Source organism: Pipistrellus kuhlii, unplaced genomic scaffold (genome assembly GCF_014108245.1).
Source record: "Pipistrellus kuhlii isolate mPipKuh1 unplaced genomic scaffold, mPipKuh1.p scaffold_m20_p_3, whole genome shotgun sequence".
Taxonomy (NCBI): Eukaryota; Metazoa; Chordata; class Mammalia; order Chiroptera; family Vespertilionidae; genus Pipistrellus; species Pipistrellus kuhlii.
In genome coordinates this window covers 120,204,829-120,223,906 of record NW_023425529.1, presented here as the reverse complement: position 1 = coordinate 120,223,906, position 19,078 = coordinate 120,204,829, and the positions used below count along the sequence as shown (strand labels likewise).

The 19,078-nt window shown below is 39.0% G+C and overlaps 1 protein-coding gene across 4 annotated transcripts in view; it reads left to right on the top strand.

Moving 5' to 3' along the window:
• DIAPH3 (diaphanous related formin 3) overlaps positions 1-19,078 on the top strand; it is a 473,874-nt gene that overhangs the window by 248,080 nt on the left and 206,716 nt on the right. For all 4 annotated transcript variants that reach the window (XM_045588685.1, XM_045588684.1, XM_045588687.1 and 1 more), the window contains one exon: positions 17,284-17,523. In XM_045588685.1, coding sequence (XP_045444641.1) covers positions 17,284-17,523 — 240 coding nt within the window. The remainder of the gene's footprint in view (positions 1-17,283; positions 17,524-19,078) is intronic.

Below are 19,078 nucleotides of genomic sequence, written 5' to 3'. Positions count from 1 at the left end.
TTCTATTGATATTTTTAATTTATTGATGTCATATTATGTGTCTTTTCCTGTAGTAATCTATGTGGCATTACTGAAGTTTCATGCTACGGGCAAGTAGAGTCTTTCAATCCTATTTAACAACATTTGCTACATAAGTAGGTCCCCTTGGAACCACTAGCCACAGTAAAGCTCTGAAATCATTCTGATGGATTGAATGCTTGTATATTCTGAAGGGATTTAGGATCCAGCAGCTTCTAAGTTCTGAGACTTTTTTGAAGCATTCTATATTTGGAATGAACTTAAGAAAGAAAAAAAAAAGTTCAGTTAGCTGCATGACAGTCCTTTCCTTTACTGCTTAATTAATCTATCTGCTATACTAGTATTCTCTTCTCATTATATAGCTTTATGCATTTTTTTCTTTATTTTTCTAGATGTTTGTCTTTGGAGGGGCTACATCTGCTCTGTTCTTAGTTTCTTACTTTTTAATGGATTCTCATAACCCCCATTGTAACTATCTGTGTTGGAACTATCTGTGTTCCTAACTGCTGGCCCTAGTAATGACCTCTCTTGCAAGTTGAAGAGTACTTTTCCCACATCTCTATCCTCCTCCAAATGCAGGTTTCCACCTATCTTTTCCTAACCATGGCCCTTAACCCTTTATTAGTTATGTCCCTTGTCTGAATCCTGCCTTCAGACTTTCCACATAGTTTCCCATCCAGCCTGAAGTACAGATTACAGACCTGGCTCCTCTGGCATCTTGGACAAAGCAGTAGACATAGTTTATTACTGAAGGACAGAAGAGTTGCTTGAAAATGTAGCACAGTGATTTGATTTGAATGCTTCCGAAACACACCCACTGAATCGATGCCTTGAACTGAAGCATGAACTCAAACACTGAATGAATTTCTGAAAGGCCATTGATTTATTTTTAGAAATCCTTGAATGAATTTTATTTGTTGTAATGTAGAAAGAGAATAAAAATTGCAAATACAATCAATACCAAAGAACACAGCGAGGTGTCATTTTGAATGGGTTTATGTTTGGAATAAATACAGAAATACCTATGCCATTAATATTTTGACATCAGAAAGAGCAAGATTTTGTAAAATGTCAGGGGAGGAATTAAGGTCAAGACATGACATTGGTTAATTAGAGTATTTTGTGGAGAGTTACCTTCTAAAAATATGAGCTAGTTACCAAGGAAAAGACCTTTTTATTTTTTACTACTTTTAAGTAATCTACAATGTAGAGAACATTTTCTGTCACTTTTTCTTACCTCCACTACTTCAACCCTGTCTCCTCAAAGTTTAGCCCTCAATTTGTTTTTCTCAGTTCAAGTTTAATAGAAACTATAAAAGATTAGAAGTGACCCACAATACTGTGTACATAGTTGGTCTGCTCCATAGCAAACTCGGGCCATTTCCTCCAGAGAAGCACTGGCCACCCCACACCTAAGCCTACTGTTTTGAGTTTAAGTCTGACAGTAGTAAAGTTTTTCCAATGGTTGTCCACTGCTGCATGACCCGAAAATGTGCTCAGTGCGGGCACATGTTCCATGCTTACCAGTGAGGGGCAACGCCTGGACTGTCTCCGTCTAACCCACAGAGCCGCCAGCAGGGCCCTGGTTCAAGGTGAGCCTCCTACTGAGATCGGCTGCAGCTAAAGTCAGAGGGGCCAACTGGCTGAGTCACACCCGAGGATCTGTGTTCTGGTTTTTGTTTGCATCCCATCTCCTGCTCTGACTTTCCCTTTTACTCTGTATCTGACTAATCATTACCTGGTCCACTGATCAATCTTGAACATGTAATTAATTAACTACTTGCAAGTTTATATGATTTAGTCATAGTGGCTCTTGGGTGTAAATATCATGTTTATAGTATTCTAATGATTTCTCATAATCCCTCTTTTGTTAAATGAAATTCTGGAAGTCAGGCAGGGACTGTTGTGCCTGTAGTGCATTTGTTTCATACTTGTTTATGAATGGCAATGGAAAGCTAACTTTAAAGTAGAATAAAATGTGGGTATTCATTTTAGAACAAGACTGTTGGGAAAAAATAAAATTTTAGGGTCAATAGTGCTGGGCCAGTCTCTCTTAACTGTATAGACATTTGTATTTGCCATGTGTTGATTACCTGTGTTTCAGGCTCCATGCTTCATGTTTTGAATGCATTCCCATTTTCCACATAGCAGCTAGTTACTTCCTCATATCAAAATAAACAAGAGCCCTGGTCAGTGTGGTTCAGTGTTTAGAGCATTAGCCGACATGTACCAGGTTTGATCCCCAGCCCTGGTTAGGGCATGTGTGAGGCAACCAATCTATGTCTGTCTCTGTCTCTGTCTCTCTTTTCCTCCCTCCCTCTCTCCCTCTCTCTTAATTCCAAACTTAAAATACGATAGCAGTTTTCAAATTTATTTCATGTTATAGTAATAAAACCACTGCAATTTTATTTTGATTAATGATAGCATGTTGTTTGTTGTTTTTTTTTGTCTTTTCCTCCTAACTTTTGTTACAGGCAGCATATTAGCTGAGTCTTTTTTTTTTTTTTTTTTTTTTAATCCAATAAAATAATCTCTGCCTCTTAACTGGAGTGTTTTGGCCTTCCTTCCTTTCTTCCTTTGAGCTTTTACATTTTTAAAAAATTTAATTTTGTTTAAAGTATTACAAATAGTAGTACATTTCTATCCTTTTTTGTCCCCATTGACCTTCCCTCAGCCTCCGCTAAGCACTCCTCCTCCTGCACATGCCCTCACCTCTCTCCTCGCCCCACAGTGGTTATGCTTATATGCATGCACACAAGTCCTTTGGTTAATCTCTTACCTCCTCCGCTCCCCCAACCCTTATGGTGGGGTTTGAATCCTGTTGGTGCAACTTCCTCTTACTTTTCTGGTATTGTGTTCTAAGAACTCTACCTGCTTTGGCGTTTCCAGACTCCCACAATCTCCTCACTTCATGGAGACTTTCTGGCTCCTCCTGGCTTTCTTCTCCAGGGGCTCCAGTTTGGAAATTCCAGACAGTAAACGGGCAAATGCAGGGCTCACCCTGCTTTTCCCCCCTTTCTCAGGCACCACTATCCCCCATTTTTGGGTCCAAAGTCTGAAAACCTATTTCAGGAAGAGGGGACAATTCCAGTCCATTGCATGGCCAGAAGGGGAATATCCCTTAGGACATTCTAATGGTTTTCAATTTAATTATAATCTGTGAGATCATCTAGTCTCTTTATCTTCAGTCTCATATTTTAGCACTGTGTTCCTTGTCCACTATGTTCAGCCATGTTCATTTTTTTGTTCCCACCTCAGATTTGCCTTTACTCTGGCTAGTTCCTTTGCTTCAGCCCATATGCCACTTTGTCATGGAAGTGCTCATCATGATGGTGTCCCCTCATCACTCTCTAACTAGATGACCCTGCTTACTCATAGCACTTACCCTCATCTGTTCTGTTGTTTCTCTGTCTCTTTCCCATCCTCTGTCTGCTTCCTTACAGTATACTCCACTTGTCTCTTTATTTTAATTTGAATCTGTATGGCCTAGAACAATGTTTGGCACATAATAAGTGTTTGATACTTAAAGGGATATTTATATTGATTTGCATAGAACTCTAAATATAGATATTACCATTTCATAGATGAGTCGACCTGTTCCCTCAGTGAGTACTGTAGTTAGATGTGAATCACAGTTTTGTGTCCTTTAGGACACTTGTGTCTTTCATGTCACTTCTCAGGGTGGCAGTCACTCTGGTGTTGTTGGCTGTGGGCACCTACTTTACTCGAAGTTGCTTTTAGCAGTAGTTTCTGTATGCTTCAGACTAATTTATTTTAATATTGAAAAATAAACTTTGAGTTATATATATTGTAAATGTATGTATGAGGGAACTTGAAATGTTCAACTTGAAATTAAGTTTTTGGACAGTTTGTCAGTTTCTAGTTTTTCTTCATTGGGATTTTCACCTTCTACACAAACAACTAGAAAGTGGGATATTTAAGTCCATAATAGAAATTGGAGGAGAGGGGGGTTGTTGTTTTGGAGTGAAAACATGCTTTTTAGTCAGACTGTCTATGTAGTATTGAAATTTTATGGCATAATATGCTTAATTTGTTTCATTTGTGAAAACAAAACAAAACATCATTACAGTCACATACTAATTACTAGCCATGCATCATTCATTTGAAATAGAGCCTAAAGCATTTTGTAGTTATAAGCAAAAAGGTCTCCTATGATTCATCACTTGCAAACAGCATTGTTTGAAGGTTGCTTTTTAGATCCAAGTTTTATCTAGTGCAGAGGAAGCATTTTCTGTGTTCTGCACATCTCATTAAACAGGCCTATGTGCCCTCTTTTAAGACTGATTTTGAAACATGTTGGGAAAAGGGAAACTAGACTTATTGAACTAAGTTAGTATAGCGTTAGGCAATTTTATCCCACTTTTGGCTTAAGGTGTAATTGTTGTATATAGTCTGGGTTATTTTATGCTTTATTTGTGAAGATGTCTTTAAATAACATTCTTAATAAAGTTGAATAAAATACTATAATGGGTAAAATTCTATTCAATGGGCTGTCCCCATCTATATATATAAAAGCCTAATATGCAAAGTGTCCCCTTGGGAGTTTGACTGAGAGACCAGGAATTTGATCACTCGCTATGATGTGTGCTGACCACCATGGGGCAGCATGGAATGTAGGAAAGCCCTGAGCAGCAGCCGGGGAAGGGAGGCCCCAGATGGCAGCCGGAAGAAAGGTCTTGGTCAGCAGCTGGAAGGTCCCAATTGGCCTTGATCACCGGCCAGGCCTAGGGAACCTACCCATGCATGAATTTTGTGCACTGGGCTTCTAGTGAACCCATAAGTGAATATTTGTTGAAAATAGATTATATACATACCATTTACATGGTCTCATAGCATCTCCCTATAAATTACTTATCCTATACAATAAAAGCCTCGGTGGCATCACAACCTCACGCGCCATCTTCATAAGATGGCCCCACCAAGATGGCCCCACAATATGGCTATGCACACTGGAGGTGGGGCCCATTGGCCACTCTGCATGGTGAGACCTGAGGGTCCCATGGCTCTGCATGGTGCGGAGGCGGCTGGTCCTGGCTTCCCCACGACCTCATCATGCAGAGAAATCGGGCCCCAACTGAGGAGGTGGGTGGTGGTAGAGGAGGACAGTTGTGGATGATCAGGCCTGTAGGGTAGGGCAGTTGTGGGTGATCGAACTGGTAGGGAGGGCACTTGTGGGTGATCAGGCTGGCAGGAGAATAGTCAGAGGGTGATCAGGTTGACTGGCAGAAGCCGTTAGGAGCAATCAGGCAGGCAGGCAGGCAGGCAGGCAGGCAAGCGGTTAGGAGCTAGCAAAATTTCATGCACCAGGCCTCTAGATTATTATAAAGGAAACATTGAGTTGCTTTTAACACCTTAACCAAATATGTAAGTGTAATATGTATATATCTTTTTCATTTATAACATGTATTATATAATATCTACACAATGTGGAAAAGAAGAGAGAATATGATAAAGCAAATGGGGCAAAATTGAAACAATTGGTTAAATCTGGGTAAAGAGTAGTTTTTGTATTCTGAAAACTGAAACTAATAAAATTTCAAACTTCTCATTTAAAGCAACATAAATAAATTAGGCTTAAATTTAGCAGAAGCTGTGTGGACCATTAACAGGAATAAAACTTGACAAACTATGGGAGATTTCTATATTAAAACATTAGAGAAAAACTGCAAACCTCCTAAACTTCATGAATTACCAGCATTAGGCCTGGTGAAAGTTTTCAATTATAGCAGAGTAAGTTAAAAAATTGTCAACAAAATAATTTTATACCAAATATTGCGACTCATTAAAAGAAGAGTATATCATGACCAAATGGCACAAGATTTTTTCACCTTAAAAAATGTAGTTAACCATATTATCAGAAAAAAGGGAGAAAAGTCATATCTAAAAAAATGCAAAATAAAAAGGATTTGATAGAATTTTATTCATGATAAATAAAACATTTTAGCCATTAGCAATAGACAAAAATATCTTTACCCTAATAAAGGACATCTATGGGAAACCAGGAGCCATCCTCACACTTAATGTGAAAAAATAAATGCTTTGTCATTTAAGATTCGAAACCAGTCAATGATATCTCTCTCTCTTTCTCCCTCTTTCTGTTTCTCCCCCTCCCCCCCCCTCCTTCTTCTCTCTAACTAACTAAACAGCAGAAATTTATTTCTCAAAGTTTTGGGGACTGAAAAGTCCAAGGTCAAGATGCTGGTTGATCTGGTTTCTGGTGAAAGCCTGTTTTATGGACAGCTATCTTCTTGTTCTGTCTTCACCTATTAGAAGACCAGGATATCTAGTCTTATTACTTATTTTCAGTATTATAATGCATGTTCTAACCTTTATAATAAGAAAAAGAAACAAAAGGCCTGTACACTGTAAATCAGAAAGTAAACCTTTTTTTTTTTAATGACTTGACTGTCTATGTGAATGTATAAGGAGTTTACAGTAAACTTTATTGAAGTAACCAGTGAATTTAACAAGGTCACAGGATAGTCAGTATATCAGAATGAGTTCTCTTATTAGCAATGACATATATTAGAAAACAAAATAAAAAACAGTACCACTTACAATAGCATCAAAAAACTTAAAATACTTAGGGATACATTTCAGTAAACATGCTGATTTTTTACACTTAAAACTATAAGATATTTCTGAGAGAAATTAAAGTTGTAAATGAGGTATTTACCATGCTCTTAGAGTGGAAGACTCAGTATTGTGAAGATTTTATTTTCCCCACAAATGATCTATAGACTCCTAATAGACATACAATACACATTCCCAATGAACATCCCAGCGGGTTTTATTATAGCAATTGACAAAAGTTACAAAAATTCACATGGCATTTGGAAGACCTAGAGTAGACAAAATCAATTTGAAAAATAACAAACTTGGAGGACTTGGACTATTGATTTGATATCTTGCAGTAAGGTTTGGCTTAAAGATATAAAAATAAACCTTTTCTGGAAAGTTTAGAAGTAAACCCACAAGGATACCAACAAATGTTTTGTAAGAAAGACATCAATGCTAGTTCATGGGAAAAAGAACTTTGTATCAAATGGTGCTGCCAAACTTGATTATCCTGTGGGCTAAAATGAATTTCAACTCCTGCATCACACCCTACAGAATAACTGATGAAGGATGGAGTGTAGATTTAAACATGCAAGGGTAAAATATAAAGCTTCCTAAATAAATCATAGCTTTAGTAAAGAGGGTATAAAGTGGCATAAACAACTTTAGAAGACAGTTTGACAATTTCTTATGAAGTTATATATGCATTTATACTATATCTTTTTACATATTTAATAAAAATGAAAAGACTCTATAAGAATATTGATAGTATCCTGTATTGGTTTTCACACGTGACCATAATATATGTCCGCAATCTTGATGGTTTAAAACATCAGGAATGTATTCTCCTGCATTTTCTGGAGGCCAAAAGTCCTAAATCAATGTTTTGGCAGGATTGATTCCTTCTGGAGGCTCTGGGCAAGAATCTGTTGCAGGCTTGTGTCCTATCTTTGGTAGCTGCTTACCGTTCTTGGCATTTCTTGGCTTGTAACTTCAGCCTCAACCTTCTCCTTCACATCCCTGCCTTCTGTTTGTTTCTCTCTCTACCATTTCTATTAAAGAGACATCTGTCCTTGGATTTAGGGGTTGCCCTATGATTTAGCGATCTGTTCTGAGATCCTTAACTTCATTTAATCTGTAAATACCCCATCCTAATTTATAAAATGCCAGGGGCTGCTATAACCTAAACGACCAGACAGATGACTGAATAGCAGGTGGCATGGGGCGACCAGGTCGCCAGGGGGGTTGGGGGAGGTCAGTTGGGGGTGACCAGGCTGGCAGGGAGTAGTTGGGGGCGACCAGGGCAGTGAATGGCGACCAAGCTGGCAGGCAGACAGTTGGAGGTGACCAGACCAGCAGGGGGGCAGTAATGAGCAACCAGGCTGGCGGGAGGGGCAGTTATGGGCAACCAGGCTGGCAGAGGAGGGCAGTTGGGGGTGACCAGGCTGGAGGTGGTGGTGGGGAAGTTAGGGGGCAACCAGGCCAGCGGGGGATGAGGGGAGCAATAAGGGGTGACCAGGCTGGGGGAGCAGCAGTTAGGGGCAACCCAGCTGGCAGAGGGGGACAGTTGGTGGCAAACCAGGCCAGCAGGGTGGCAGTTAGGGGTGAACAGGCTGGCAGAAGGTCAGTTAGGGGTGATCAGGCAGGTAGGCAGATGAGCAGTTAGGAGCCAGTGATACCAGATTGTGAGAGGGATGTCCAACTGCCTAAATCAGCATTCGGATATTCCCCAAGAGGTCCCAGCATGGAGAGGTGTAGGCTGGCCTGAGGGGACACCCTCCTCCCCCAACGGTGAATTTCATGCACTGGGCCTCTAGTTTTCAAATAGGTTCACATTAGCAGTTACCTGGGGTTAGGGCTTAACGTAGCATTTTTGCAGTCCCTTTTCAACCCAACCCACTACACAGCCTCAAAGTAAAAAAGAAACACCCCAAAAATCTATCAAGAGGAAAGTGGATAAAGAAATTTTGGTGTGTTCTTGCAATGAAATATTATGAAATGAAAAAGGAACAAAGTACTGAATCACTCTCTGTGTATATGAATCTCAAAGTCATTTTGTTGTGTGAAAGAAGCCAGACACAAAAAGGATTTACTGTAAGTTTCATTAATATAAATTTCAAGAATGAGCAAAATGAAAGTTAACAATGACAGAAATTAAAAAACAAAACAAAAAAACACATTGGCTTTCCATGTTGGGTGGGGACTATCTAGAAACAGACATGAATGAATTTAAAACACCATAATGGTTCTGAGTTTTATGCCAGCTTTTTAATTGATCAGATATGAAACTTTTGTGTTAGGAATGCTAGCTAAGACTGCCAAATTAGTCTCATGCTCTCAAGCTTTATCACTTGCAGATCCTGAGTATCTGCAGAACTCACTTGGACCTCCTATGAAATGTTTCCAGAATTGATAAGCATTTGTAAACAAAAGCAAAGCCATAGCTAATGTCTATTGCCAATTGTCTATTCCTTGGCTAGCTGGAGGAATATACATTTATATCCTGTTATTTTTATTATTATTATTTTTTGTATAATTCCTGAATTTCCTTACTCCAATGCAAACCTTTGCTGTTGTACAGTTTTTTTTTTTCTTTTTAAAATATATTTTTATTGATTTTTCACAGAGAGGAAGGGAGAGAGATAGAGAGCTAGAAATGTCGTTGAGAGAGAAACACCGACCAGCTGCCTCCTGCACACCCCCACCGGGGATGTGCCCGCAACCAATGTATTGTACATGCCCCTGACCGGAATCGAACCTGGGATCCTTCAGTCCGCAGACCGATGTTCTACCACTGAGCCAAACGGTTTCGGCTGTTGTACAGTTTTTAAAATTAATTTCAGCCTAGGAGTTTAATATAAAGCCACATTTATTTTTTAAACTTTTTTTTTTTTTTTTTTTGTATTCTCAGCACTCCCCAGCCATAAGGCACTTGAATAGGTATGTTTTTGATGTGTCTCTTGAAGTAAAATGAGGGTTTCTTTTGTCTGAGAATTTTTGAAATCATAAAAATATTGGCTTACCTAATGGTAACAATTAAATATGCTTCACCTACTTTAATTAGAAAAATTAAGTTCAAAACTTTTTCCTAAGTGTCTTAATTCTATTATTACATCCTGTTTATTTCTCAGATGTCACATTCCCATGGACCCCTTATCATTTTCTCTAGCCCTGTCTTTCACAAAGATGCATTTGTTTTTCTTATACTCACCCTGCTTCTCTCGCCCACTGAGAGTGAAGAATTAGCTAATATAGAAATATGAGTGAAGAGTCGAGTGTGGAAGTGATGCCAAAAGTGTATCTGGAAAAAAATATTAAAAATTCAGCAGAGCTCTAGCCAGTTTGGCCCAGTGGATAGAGTGTCGGACTGCAGACTGAAGGGTCTTGGGTTCGAATCTAGTCAAGGGCACATGCCTGGGTTGTGAGTTCAACCCCCCAGTGAGGGGAATGCATGAGGCTGCCAATCAATGATCCTCTTTCATCAAGATGTTTCTATCTCTCTCTCCCTCTCCCTTCCTTTCTGAGATCAATAAAAATATATTTTTAAAAAATATCCAGAACAGTAGGTAGTTGGATATACTAAGGAGAAATTAAAGAAATATGAAGTTACAGGATGCTGCGTGCTCAGCTGGGTCATCTCCAAAGTGTTCTATCCGATAACTGTGGTGCGGAAATTAAAGTCAATTTTTATAGGAAAACACAATAGAGGTAGTTTGAGTATCACATGGTTTTTATAGACTTTAGGAAGAGGGAGAGAGAGAGAAACATCTTTTGGTTGCTTCTTGCACTCCCAGTACTGGGGATTGAGCCTTCAATCTGGTCTCATTCCTGACCAGGAATCAAACCTGTAACCTTTTAGTGCATGGAGCAATGGTCAAGCGACTGAGCCACACTGGCCAGGTCATCAGATGGTTTTTAGGTTGTGGTTATTAATTTCTACATTGTGATGTTCTAGTGGAACTATACAGTTGATTGGCTGCATTGGACCTGGAAGGAGTCACTAACCTTCCTGAAGTGCTACTCCATTATTCCTTATAATTACATATTCACAATGTATATAAAGCAAAGGTTTTGTCAGTCAATTAAGACTTAAGTGATTAGCTTTTTAATCAGTAGATTATTTGTAGTGGCGGAAAGTTAAGTGAATGGTTAAGTAGTTTTATAATGACTTCTGGGAAGAAAAATAAAGAGATAGAACATATACTAAACTTTATTTTGAGGTGAGCCTAAATAATTCTGCAGGCAGGAAGATGGAAAAATCCAGAAAGTTTTGAATAGTTTCCTGAAAATCTGTTCTTTATAAAAGAAACTGCATAAAGAGAACCAGATATGGCATTAAACATTGTTATAAAAATGCCAACATGATTTTTATCATAGAATAATGGGTAAAATTAAAATTACATGTGAAAAAACACGAGATCCTGAAAATTATATCTCCATGAGGACTTTCTACTTTTTACCCTTCAAGACAGATGGAAAGAATTAGATGAAATGTGCTTTAAGGGCAGTAACCATGACCCCTGTGCCACTTGTAGCACCAAGTGGGTACCCAATCAATACTTGTAAGTTCATTGATTGTTTAAAGGTCTTTTCATCTTATTTTGTTCTGATCCCCCAACACATGTTGCCAACAAACAAAATTTTGAAATAAAAATTACCCTTAAGATTCTGAATTTGCTTGTTCTTTGATTTTTAGTGGTCACTGTTTTTAAGGTGCTTTCATCTGGAATGCATCCCCTCTGGCGCTAGGTGAGGGCTGCTTTCTGCCTTCAAACAATACTAAGGACATTTTTTCCCCCCTGTTTTATGCCCTTAGATTGATATTCAGATTGTAGGTCATTATTGTTGGGTTTTGGTGCTGTGGACTTAAGATTGCTAAGTCCTATATCAATAAATTTAAAGGATACCTCTGTAAAAATGAAATTATAATTTCCTCTAACAATCTCATTATAAATACCTTTAACATAACCTTTCCTTTCTTTTAAAAAAAATATATATATATTTTATTGATTTCAGAGAAGGAGAGGGAGAGATAGATAGAAACATCAATGATACTAGAGAATCATTGATCAGCTGCCTCCTGCTAGCCCCCTACTGGGGATTGAGCCTTCAACCTCCACAAGTTCCCTTGACAGGAATGAACCTAGGACTCTTCAGTCTGCAGGCAGACACTCTATCCACTGAGCCAAACCAGCTAGGGCTCTTCCTCCCTCCTCTCCCCCCACCCCTGTCCTCTCTTCCTTACTTCCATTACCATTGAGACTATTATTTATATGCTACTAGAAGCCCAGTACATGAAATTTGTGCACAATGGGGTATTTGTCTCTCAGCCCATCCTGCATACTCTCCAATCTGGGATCCCTCGAGGGATGTCTGACTGCTGATTTAGGCCCTGATCCCACTGGCAGTCGGACATCCCTCTCAAAAAAACAGGACTGCTGGCTCCCAGCCCCTACCTGATTGCCCCTAACTGCTTTTGCCTACCAGCCTGATCATCCCCTAACCATTCCTCTGTCCTCCTGATCAATGCCTAACTGCTCCCCAGCCAGTTCAATTGCCTTTATCTGCCCTCCCCTGCCGGCCTGGTCACCCCTAACTGTCCTTTCCTTCAGGCCTGATCCCCAACTGCCCTCCCCTGCTGGCTTGGTCAACCCTACCTGCTCTCCCTTTCCAGCCTGGTCACCCCTAACTGCCCTCCCCTGCAGGCATGATAACCCCCAACTACCTTCCCTTGGCAGGCTTGAACCCTCCCTACTGCCCTCCCCTGCTGGCCTGATCGCCCACAACTGCCCTCCCCTGCCGGCCGTCTTTGACCACATGGGGTGGACATCTTGTATGGTGGAGTGGTGGTCAATTTGCATATTACCCATTTATTATATAGGATAGCTCTCCACTTTTGCATTCAGCTTAGTTTCTGTCAGTCAAAACACAGTTTTTGTTTCCTTAGCAAGTAAACAAAATGCAAACCCCCAGTGTTCATAGAATACGTGAAAGTGATGATGAAACATTCCGCAGGGTTTTTAAAAAAGTGTTTCCCAATTTTTAATTTTTTTTTTTTAATTTCATCTAAAGAAACAAACTCTGTTTTGATTAATAAGAAAAGGCCCTGCTATTATTTTCATAGATCTCAAGATTTAGATCTTAGAACATTAACTTTTGTTGAGTTTATTTTAAACAATAGGGGCAAGCATTTGGCCTATGGGTTTCAGTAGGCTAAATAGTGGACTAAAGACAGGCAGGAGCACCAGGTGACCTCTCACATTCCTTCCCAGCTCAGTAATTTCATTTTTTGAAATACATTTATTTCATATCAGTCAAACACTAACTTTTCTAAATTTGGAAGAAAGAGAAATATTGAAAGGTCATCTAATTTACGAGGCTTTCGGTCAAAGACCTGTTGTTTGGTTACCTTTCCTGACTTCATTTTGTCAGGGTTTTTCATGAACACATAGCACATTGTTCTGCATTACATCATAGACTTCCTCTATTTTTTCAAGGTACCTGTCCCTAGTGCCAGGTAGACTCATTACTCATAAAAATCTAGGTTATATTTTTTCTAGGAAAATTAATTACTTTATCCTGGCTGCATATGGTTAGCTTGTCAGCAGGAAAGCTTTAACATATTTTGGGCTGTATCATATAGCCATTTAAGCAGTCTTTTTTTTCTCTTTGTGCACAAAGTAGTACACTAATATAGGTTAATATTAATGTATTTTGTAATACCAAAGGTTTGCATGAGATACTGGAGAATTCCTTCTCATGCTTGTTGCAATGTGCTAAATACTTAAGTTTTGATCATGAGTAAGGGCACAGACTGAAAGCAGATGCTGTGGACTCAGTGTCCACCTTGGAAGTCCATACTTGTATGTACTCATATGAGTTTTCTTTTGCACATCTTGTTATGTAAAGAATATACTAAATATAGTGAAGTATTATGTACAATTGCTCCAATCTTAACTAATAATATAGAAACGTGTAAATGGACTTACCTCCATTACGCCCACAGCCATTCAGAGGAGTCGGCAAATTAACTCAACAAAGATGGCAGTTAATTTGCAAACATACTTGGGTCCCGGGAACCTCCTTGGCACCCAGGTCACTCGAAGCCTCTCATTGGGCGAAGGCTTTAGACTTGGGAAAGGGCCAAGCCTGCAATCAGAGGGACCAGGGGTGGGGAACCCCTTCCCAAGCCTAAAGCCTGACATGGAGGCTGTAAGCTTGGGAAGGGCCTGAGCCTGCAATCGGAGGTGCCTGGGGAGAATCCCTTTCCCAAGCTTAAAGCCTGGGGTTGAGGCTTTAGGTTTGGGAAGGGGCCAAGCCTGCAATTTGAGGGAAGGGGATAAAATCAATGGAAACATATCCTTGGGTGAGGATAAAAAGGAAAATAAAGAAATATAATATCCTATGAAAGACACATCTTGAAAATGCTTAAAGAAAGTTATCATTTTTTCATGGTGACGGGACTAGAGTCCCTGTTGATGAAAATGCCTTGGCAGCTGCGGTGGCTGGCAATGGCTGCAGGGTGATGGAGCTGACACCTTCCGCTGATCAGCATGGTTGCCTCCCGCAAAGGGTGGCCAGACTGTGGCTTAGGTCCACTCCCACTGAGAAGCAGGCCTAAGCCGTCAGTAGGACATCCCCTGAGGGTTCCCAGTATGTAAGAGGTGTCAGGCTGGGTTGAGGCACCCCTCCCCAGTGCACGAATTTTGTGCACTGGGCCCCTGTTATAATATAAATATCTACTATTTACAATCTTTAAGTAAAAATAAAAATTTCAAGGAAGTATATTTGAGAGCATGAAATGACTTTATGAGAAATAATAATTGCTTAAGTCTTCTTTGTGTGCTAGACAGTCAATATCCAAACATTATGCTAATAGGACTTCTAAAATTGTCTTTCTAAAATTTTATATGACTTAAGTTTATTCTATAAAACCGTGATTGGTAATGTTTCTTTTTACTTTAAAAAATGCTTTTTTTGAGCTTACTGTTTTTTGCTTTCTTCTAAGGAAAAATATTATTTTCTCTAGACAGGAATTTGAAGACATTCTTTGAAGTCAAGAAATTTTAAGACATTCCTTTTTAAATGCTTTGTAGAAGGGACTTATTATTAACTATATTAGTTGAATTCTTGGAATATTGCCTATATACATATAAACAAATATTTCACATGGCAATTGCCTGGGAAAAGTATATTATAAATTAGACATTTATATTATTTACTATAAAACTTTTCACTCATTGTAAAGATTTGGTCCATTTGAAGATATACCGGTATTTGCAGAGTTATCTACTGAGAGCTACCTCTTTAATTGCTCAGGTTTTTTTTGGTTTTTTTTAGATGAGTGTCCTGGATTATGTTACATCATTAAAACAATGTCTATATTATCTTATTGGATCTAATAAGTTTAAGCTTTTATGGCATATCTTATTTTAAATAACAATCACTTATAATTACTAGTAGCCCTGCTCACAAATCCGTGCACCAGGAGCTCTCTGCAAGGCCTGGCTGCTCCACCCCGGCTGCCCAGAGGCTCCCCACAGCCCAGAGGCCCATATGCAGCCCGGTGCGGAATGCCTGCCTCATCACCATAGCGAAGAGGCAAGGATTCCACCAGGCTGCTCACACTGCCTGCTCTCAGTGTCCCCCCCCCCGCCCCCCACCCTCCTAGGGCTGGGGAACTCAGGCAAGGCTGAGAGGACTGGGTGCCTCCATCTTGTGGCTCTGGGTGCTGCCATCTTTGTGAGAAGTGATGGTTAATTTGCATATTACCCTTTTATTTGATAGGATTAGCAGATACCGTATTTTTCAGACCATAAGACACACTTTTTTCCCCCCAGAAGTGGGGGGAAAAAGTCCCTGCGTCTTATGGACCAAATATAGCCTACACATATACTTTAAAAAAAAAGTTTTTTTACTTGCCCGGCTCTGTGTGGTCTCTGTGTGCTTGCCCGGCTCTAAAATGGTTCTAAATGCTGCTGTTTACTTTACAGGGTTGATTACATGTGTTTATGACTGTGATGTTGGGTTTTAATGCACATAAAATATTTTAGGACACTATTTGTTTCAGAATCTTTTTTTCTTCATTTCCCTTCTCTAAAAACTGGTGCGTCTTATGGTCCGGAGCGTCTTATGGTCCGAAAAATACGGTAGCTTCCTGTCCTATGCACCTCCTGAGGCACTGTTTTTTAACCTTTCCTTTGGATCTGTGAAGGGCCAACCTAGTCCCTGTTTTAACTCTTTCAGGTTTGGTCATTACTTTTTTCCTGACCTTGCCTCAAACTGCTCTTAATGTTTATGATAGTTGTTGAAGTGCAAGAGTTATACTATCACTGCCTCATCAATCTGTTCTAAGTCTGAAACTCCTAATACATTTGGCCAATGAATTCATGTATAGATTAAATGTCTTCAGCCTTTAGGTAAGTGACTCTTCCCTTCACATGTTGTTAGAACATGGTAGTTTAAGGCAAGAACTTGCTAACCCTCTTACCCTTTTTGCATTTTTTGTTTGTTTGTTTCTTTGACACTTTTAAACCCCTACGTTTCTAACATAGTAGCCCTGAGTCCCAGGCAGACCTGTGGCTTTGCACTGCTTCTGTCTCCTGTTACACCCATGTTTCCTAACCCTAACACTGCTCATTTGTGTTATTATATGTCAGGAGTCATTCTACTTTCCTGTGTTGCTGAAGAAAGCTATTTGATTACAAATTGGGACTATTTACTCTCCCTGTTTTAACAAGAATTGTTTGTCAGTAGTGCTTCTGAGGACAGCAATTGCTATTTGAAAAAACAACAACACACAAGCAAACCATCTTTTACACCTTTCTGAATATGTTTTAAACCTGACCCAGCATGTTTCAATTTTGATCAAAAAATTAATTATATGAATTCTTTGTAATTTGTTGCCTCTGTATTCTTATTTTATTTTTTATTAATCCTCACCTGAGGATATTTTTTCCATTGACTTTTATTTTTTATTTTATTATTTTTATTTTTTAAAATATATTTTATTGATTTTTTAAAGAGAGGAAGAGAGAGGGATAGAGAGTTAGAAACATCAATCAGTTGTCTCTTGTACAACCCCCACTGGGGATGTGCCTGCAACCAAAGTACATGCCCTTAACTGGAATTGAACCTAGGACCCGTCAGTCCCCAAGCCAAACTGGTCAGAGCTCCATTAGAGAAAGTGGAAGAGGGAGAGAGAGAGAGAGCACTCGAAACATTGATGTAATGCTTTCTTCACTCATCCCAATGAGGGCCGGGATCAAGCCTGCAACCAAGGTATTTGCTCTTGACTGGAATCGAACCTGAGACACTTCAGTCCATGGGCCGACTCTCCAACCACTGAGCCAAATCATCTAGGGCTGTTTCCTCTTATTAAAAGTTAGTTGTAAAAATGATATGTACGTTATTGCTTACTTAAGTTTTATAATTTAATTAAAGCTTTCTTTCCATTGAGCATCTAAATGTGTGTTGCGTTTTTTGTGTTTTTTTTTTTTTGAGGGACAATTCTGAATTCCTATGAAAAACAAACAGGGCTTTTCTCTTTTCATGCTATCAGTTTTAGGGACATATTGCTTCTTCGGTACTGTCATACCAATATATCATCCTAGATTACTTGCACTCTTACAGTACTAAAGTATAGCATGCATTTTAAAGGAAATCTGCTATTTTCTTTTCAATCAGATGAGCAATGTGAAGAGACTGCGGCCGCGGCTCAGTGCTATTCTCTTTAAGCTTCAGTTTGAAGAGCAGGTGAATAACATCAAACCTGACATCATGGCTGTCAGCACTGCTTGCGAAGAGATAAAGAAGAGCAAAAGCTTTAGCAAGTTGCTGGAACTTGTATTGCTAATGGGAAACTACATGAATGCCGGCTCCCGGAATGCTCAAACCTTCGGATTTAACCTTAGCTCTCTCTGTAAAGTGAGTTTTGTTTTGTTTTTCCTTCTTTTTAAGCACATATTTGCCTGCACACTTAATCATAGAATGTCAGCCCTGATTACATTATTTAAATCTTTTTGTTTTGGTGTGCTCATTATCAAGAACTTGAATTGAACCATGAACCCAAACCCAGAATGAACTAAGCTAATTTACTCAACCTCTGAACTAAATCCAAATATTAATTTTCTGTGATCTGCAAATCCAACTGAAGGATTTTGTTTAATAACAAAATTATGTTGTAAACCTATGCTTTCTCAAAGTAATGAAATGGAACATCACAATATTATTTAAACCTAGAAGTTATTCAATTCAGTTACCTCTATATACGATGGTATATATGTTGAGACTTGCTTAGGATTTCCATTAAAATTTTCACCTTTAACTATTTAAATATTTCTTTGCATTTATTTTTTTTTGCAAACAGATTAAAGGGAGAGAAAAGTGAGATTGTTTTATATAAGGGGGAAATTATCATCTAAAGGGGAATAAACAACTCAGATTTTGGAATGTTTCTATCCAAATATAATTTTAGAGGATATGGAAATTGAGTAAGTTTTTTTCTGCTGGATTCAATGTTTTATGTAGCAAAGCTCTTTCCTAAATAATGGGCCACAGTAATAGTGCTTTATTGATCTGCTTATAACAAATTCTTCTCAGTTACACATCACAAGAAAAGCTTTCTCTTGTTCTTGACCTGGTAACATCTACCCTCCCTGACTAAGGAATTTGATTATTGCTTTTGCCAGTTAGGAAGGAAAGGTGAAAAATAAGTTTGACTTTAGCTATGGATTTGCTGAATAGTTAATCTCTTGGTACTTTTGTGACTTTTCGTACATGAGTTCCCCAACCTAAACTTCCCTTTAGTATCAGCGCCTTGTGAGCTCTTTCCCTCTCCTGTCTCCCATCTTTTTAGTTTCTTCTTCTTGCTTTCTTAGCCTTATGTCTTCTGTTCAGATCTGTAGCATGGATGATGTAATGCATAACACATGTATTGAAGACTGCACATTTCTAGAGTGCCAAGTGCTTGACCTGATCATCTCATTTAGTGTTTGTGATTAATATTTACTTAGCATATGTGAAAGTTATATTTTTCATATTTAACCCATTAAGTGTGATTCACAGTTTTAATGGAGCTTATATATCGATACAAGAAAGTTAAGGCAGTAGAGTTGGGAGAGCCTAGCTCTGCTAAGAGAGACCAGGTAAATATTCGGAGAGGAATACTAGTAGGAATCTGAGCTGGATCTGGAAGAGTGAGTGGATGTTCCCTGAGAGGAAAAAGCATTCTAAGCAAGAATCTGCAGTTTGTATAAAGGCTCTATCATGGCATGTGTGAGTACACAGAGAGATCCTATACACTTGGAGCCTAAATGGGAGATGTAAATTCTCCTAAATGGTGAAAAGCCTGAAATGCCACACCTTATGGTGAAGTTTTTATGGAGACTGTTAATGTAAAAAAACCATTGAGACCTGTAAAGAATTTTTGTGAGTTTATTTGAGCCAAATTGTTGACATATACCAAGAAGCAGAACCTCAA